Consider the following 5877-nt stretch of genomic DNA (forward strand, 5'->3'; position numbering starts at 1 on the left):
CAGCACCGTTCTGCTCTATGGAGAGGGGGGAGCGACGGAGCGGCACCCTGCTGCGCACTCTCCCCCTTCCCTTGCATTAGGATCTCTCGTCGTTCATGGATCCGCAAGGACGGATTCACGGACGATGAACGACGCAGGCTGTACACACGCCAGATTCTCGCCCAGTATCCGCCCGAAGCCGATTATCGGGCAAGAAAAATTTGGGGTGTGTATGTAGCTTTACTCTTTCCCCTCAATATTTCTATATAAATCCTGTTTGGTAATAATAATATTATTCAACCCCATGGACATGGGACAGCAGGTATCCATAGATATAAAACAATATTATGGGATAAGTACTATAGACATGAGCCGGCAAGCAACCATAACAATAAGATAACCAGTACCACATTATAATGGGTGCCCACAGACCTAAGACAATGCCCCATAGACACAGGATACAAGGTACCTATGGACAGGAGAATGGTGGATACCCATAGACATGGCGTCACAGATACCCCAACAGGTACCCACAGATGGTCATGGACATGAGATGATGATTACCCTATAGATATGAGATAATTGGTTCACATGGAGATGGCAGATATCCTTAGTCATAGGATGATGATGATAATCCCATAGATATGTCATAACAGGTACCTCTGTGCAAATGATGACAACTACCCCATAGACATGGAATAATGGGTACCCATGTATATGAGATGGCAGTTACCCCTAGACATGAGGATTACTCTATAGATATGGGATAATTGGTTCATTTGAACATGAGATGGCTATTACCCCATAGACACAAGTACAAAAGATGACAAATCTCTCTGGATTTATATGTCTAAAAGCGGTACATTGTTTTTCATGAAAATTTATTTTACAGTATAGTATAGGACTATGAGTATAATAAGGTTTGAAACACAAAAATAAACATTTAATAATAAACTTTGACATGATATTGTGTTTTAAACTTTATTATACTCATACTAATATATTATACTGTAAAATAAATTTTCATGAAGGACAATGTACTGCTGTTAAACATATAAATCCATTGTACTGCATTCAATAGTATTTTGAATTGAATGCAATACAAAATAATTTGAAATTCCTGCCGTGCCCCGGGCAAAGGCCGCACGCACCAACGTCACCAGGAACTTTCAGCGGAAAGCCAGGACAGTTGCCGGGGGACCGATCGAAGGAATAAGACGGAGCCAGAGAATGGGATGAGACGGGCAGGACACCGGAGGATGCTGGACGGACCAGGTAAGTCTTTATTATGGGGCTCGGGGTTACCGCTATCAGCTGTTTTTTTCAGCCACACTTGGGGTTACTGCCCAGGAGATTATTGGGTATAAAGGGTACCCATGGACATAATACGGCAGATACCCCAAGATATAGGCAATTGGTATCCACAGACATGAGGTAATTGGTACACATGGACATAAGATGGTGGGTACGTATAGACGTAAGATGATGCTAACCTATAGACATGGGAATGAGATAGCAGATACCCCATACACGCGAGAACAGTTACCCCTGTACACAAGATGACAAATACCCCATAGACATGGACCAGTGGGTACCCCCAGACACAGGAAGCTCTAGCTTGTGTTTGTGGTCCCCGGGCCGGACATGTCACCTGCTTTATGGAGCAGACAAGGACTGGGAGCCCCAGGGGGGCGCGGACTATTTTCTATGTCTGACCACCTGGCCGATCATTAGAATTGCTCTGCATTTTTGTGGCTGGGAGAAGACGGCACATTCTGAACTCCGGCCTGCTGGTAACAATGGCAACCTTGTGCTGGTTCTGTCACTTAGCATAATACACCCAGCAACCACCACATTTACCCCGAGATGTTTCTGCAGGGCATCTTGGTACAATGCAATACCGTTCAGAACTCATAATTCATAAACATTCATTCATTCATTTATAAACCCCCATCCCACTCAGAATGTAGATCCATCGCCTGCATTATTATTACACGGTATTTATATAACACCAACATACTACACAGCGCTGTACAAAGTCTGTGGCCCAACACGCGTGTCTCCATTGCATTCACTGTGGACACACATTGGGGGCCCATTAAATATGAAAAGGTGCCCCCACCTGTGTGAGAGAAAAAAAGGGTGTTATCTAGGACATGTCGGGGTGGGGGGCAGATATGGGAAGTGATGAAGTGGAGCAGGCCGCCATCATACAAGGATACCTCAATCCTGTATTTTAGCAGGGTGCTGGTTCAGTAGAAGATGGCTGCCTGCACCAATGCCACTGTAAGGCCTGATGTCACGTGACTTATCTAATGCCCCCTCAGTGTATACTCAAATTTCTAGGAACTACACCATGGCTCACCAAAGATGGCGGCCTCCTCGGACTCCTGGGAGTGATCGAGTCATAATGCACGGACAGACCGGCTAGCTGCTCCCCGGGTTACCCTGCACTATATTAGGCTGTAGACACCCCGTACCCCATCCGCCCTCCTTCCCCTGAGCCGCCAGGCCACCATTGGCTCAGACAACATGGCTACCTGCAGGGCCACAAGTCCGCCCCCTCATTCTGCTCGGGCCATGCTGACGGACACGTGACAGGGCGGGCTTAGGACTGCCGAGCGCTGATTGGCTTTCCCGGTGACGTCACTGAGCTCCGTGCTCGGGAAGGAGCTGGATCAGAAATCCCGGCAGCCCTTGCTGGAAAAGAAGGAGAACGGTGTGGTGACGTCACAGGCGGCCCACCAATCAGCCTCCTGTTTTCCCTATAAAGTTGTGTCTTCCCTGTGGGCGCTGCTGGCTGAGGTATGTGTTGTGTTTTCAGTACAGTGTGTTGTGACGTCACATCACTGATACATTGTATCCATGTGTGATACCCAGGGGAAGCCTGGCACTGCCTGTGACATCACAGTGCTGGCTACCCCCATTTCAGTCCTGACCCCAAATCTTTGATGTCACACCTGCACGGTATACATGATAATACACAGAATGACCTCACACTGCCAGAGACGCACAGGGCTAATAGACGCGCTGCCATGGCAAGACGCTGCTCAGTGACCTCATAGTGACCTCATTACTGACCGCAGGACAGTGCCGGAACGCCTCCAAAACCTATATGTTAAAAGAAATATACAGTGAATTGTGCCGACTCTCTCATGGCTTCTTATTGGTCTGATATGTAATTGTTCATGTTTGACATCACACTTCCAGGGACACAGTTATATTCATGAGCTCACTGGGTGTTAGATTATTCATACCTATCGTGTGTGACGTCCGAAAGATCCTCCTCGTTCTATTTCCTATGGGAAGAGCCAATGGATGTGCTTCATGAAGTTGGAACAAGGGTGAAGAAGATGGCGATATCCCTAAAGGAGTAGGAAAGAATGTTAAGTTCTTGGGAGGAGTGTGGACAAGGAATGAAGGTGAAGGCCTGGGTGAGCACAGGGAGTATTGGAGGGGAAAGCAGGTGTGATCCGTATCTGCTCAGCGCACTTTGCCATTGAGTGCTACCGCTTTGTGGGGTCCCAGAGGATACTCTTGGAGGATGCCATACCAACTATCTTTCCGGGTAAGCCAGACATTAAGTCAGAGCGTGTTGCTGGCCCAATGATTTTCCCGGAGAGACAGAAGGCGGACATTAAGATGGAAAATGACGGTTTTCCAATGATGGAGGTTAAAGGGGAGAGCGGCGTTCTTCCAATGATGTTTTCAGAAAAGGAGAAGACAGCAGTCAAACGTCCAAAGCCTGCAAAGCATAAAAAGAACCCACTATTGGGGATCATCCCAGATATGAAGAAAGTGGCACGAAGCTCAGAGGGTGCCGCCCCTCCTCTGTATTGGAATGTGCAGCCTCTTCAAATGCCAATTCTGCCTATTCTCCCATCTAGTATGGCCAACCCTTTGTGGGCTAACAAAAGCCTTGGTGTCACAAACTTAAACCCGTGGTCAGCTAACACATTGGCCAACACTGACCCAAAACACAATTCAGTCCCTGAGGTGGACACTGCAAGAGCCAAGAGCCATGTTGAAAATTTAATCAGCACAGACAACCTCGATGATATGCAGGAAGAAGAAAAGCATGACAATTTATCAAGCGACATATATGGTGAGGACAACGCCTATAATTCTGGCTGCCCCGCTGACTTGTTGTCTCCAACGATGGACAAGGAAGACAAAGCGGTGCAATGGCCAGAGGCTGATACCAGCGGACTGGCCTGGAAGGTTCTTCATGATCATTACTACAAAGTACGAAGAACCATGGAAAAATCTGCACTGAGGAACAGCACTGAGAATTCTTTCCAAGAGATGGACCTGGAGGGGGAATTGGTACGTAACGCACTTTACACTTTCTGACACTTCTGGGTTGTTGGGATTATACCCAATGTCTAGGTGGACAGCTAAGTACAAGGTTGACTATCCACTGTCCAGTGTGCAGTTAGGTGACCCCTGAAGCCTAGTGTTGTCACCCTGCTGGCCAACCTGTCTGGATCACAAGGCTGCCTGTACAGAACTGCAGATCTTTCTACAGGTAAAACAAATTATTAGCTGCTCTCTTGGTGTTGTTTTTTTTAGCTTTCTGTACCAGTCCTGGTGACAGCTGCTCACCCCATTCCCAGTATTGGGGTCACAGGGATAGTACGTTAACTAATATGTCAAACGAAAGTAGGAATAAAAAAAAACATTTGGCTGGCATTAGACTGTATTGACAATCCAGAAAGGACACGGTGTGACCCCAGGGGAGATAAGTTATGATAAGGGTTCATAATTTGTTGAATGGGCTTTTGTTGAGGGATTTTTGTTCTCTTCAAAGGGGTTTTGCATCCCACGCAGGTTTATGAGAACTTATAGGTGCTGTCAAGCCTGGGAATAGAACAGTCGCTTAAAGCAAATCAGACAGCCAGCTACAGGTCAATAGCACCTGTGAATGAAATGTGAATGATCTCAGTGGCCTAATAGTTTCAATGAATCTGATAGAGGGCAAACATGAAAATGAAGGCCATTGAGTTATAACAACCACTGGGGAGAGTTTAGGGACCCAACTTTTTTTCCCCATAAATATAATAAAGTTCCTGCACCCAGTGATTGCTGCATTTGGACAGAGGACCAGTTGCCACACATGCAATAGAAACATAATAACATCTTCATTTATATTCCTAATAATGGGTCACTTTGTTAGGGATTAGCAGTCAAAAATGTTTCCATTTTGGAGAAATGCATTAGAATCAATGGGAAGTCCAAATAAACATGCTTTATGAGAGCCCAAATGGGCTTTAAATGGCTGGGGGTTAAGAAAGCTCCTTTCATTTATCTTCAACCTTTATGGGGGCCAAAAATAGTACTACTAACCCCAACCTTTCTTTATAAACAAAGTTCATCCACAAAGTCATGTGATAGAAATGTTGATGTGGAACTGTTGGTCTTATGACTTGACTCATGACTGATCAACAAAACCATTTCACAGAGTAAGTATACCCATACAACTAGCAGTGCTGCATGCCTCTAGGAGTGAGGTCATTATGTTAGCAATGCTGCATGCTTCTAGGGGTTAGATCATTATGTTAGCAGTGGTGCATGCTTCTAGAGGTGAGGTCATCACACAAGCAGTACTGCATGCTTCTAGAGGTGAGGCTATCACATTTGCAGTGCTGCATGCTTCTAGAGGTGAGGCCATCATGTTAGCAGTGCTCCATGGTTCCAGAGGTGGGGCCATCACATTAGCAGTGCTGTATGCTTCCAGAGGTGAGGCCATCATGTTAGCAGTGCTGCATGCTTATAGAGGTGAGGCCATCATGCTAGAAGTGCTGCATGCCTCTAGAGGTGGGGCCATCACATTAGCAGTGCTGCATGCTTCTAGAGGTGAGGCCATCATGGTAGCAGTACTGCATGCTTCTAGAGGTG

At 46.3% G+C, this 5877-nt stretch overlaps 1 protein-coding gene across 1 annotated transcript in view; it reads left to right on the forward strand.

Moving 5' to 3' along the window:
- The first annotated feature begins 3423 nt into the window (after positions 1 to 3423).
- Positions 3424 to 5877, forward strand: part of LOC140325455 (uncharacterized) — a 9497-nt gene continuing 7043 nt past the window's right edge. The window contains exon 1 of the mRNA XM_072403290.1: positions 3424 to 4305. Within this exon, the coding sequence (XP_072259391.1) occupies positions 3586 to 4305 (720 nt within the window). The 5' untranslated portion in view covers positions 3424 to 3585. The remainder of the gene's footprint in view (positions 4306 to 5877) is intronic.

The sequence above is a fragment of the Pyxicephalus adspersus genome, chromosome 3, assembly GCF_032062135.1.
Source record: "Pyxicephalus adspersus chromosome 3, UCB_Pads_2.0, whole genome shotgun sequence".
NCBI lineage: Eukaryota > Metazoa > Chordata > Amphibia > Anura > Pyxicephalidae > Pyxicephalus > Pyxicephalus adspersus.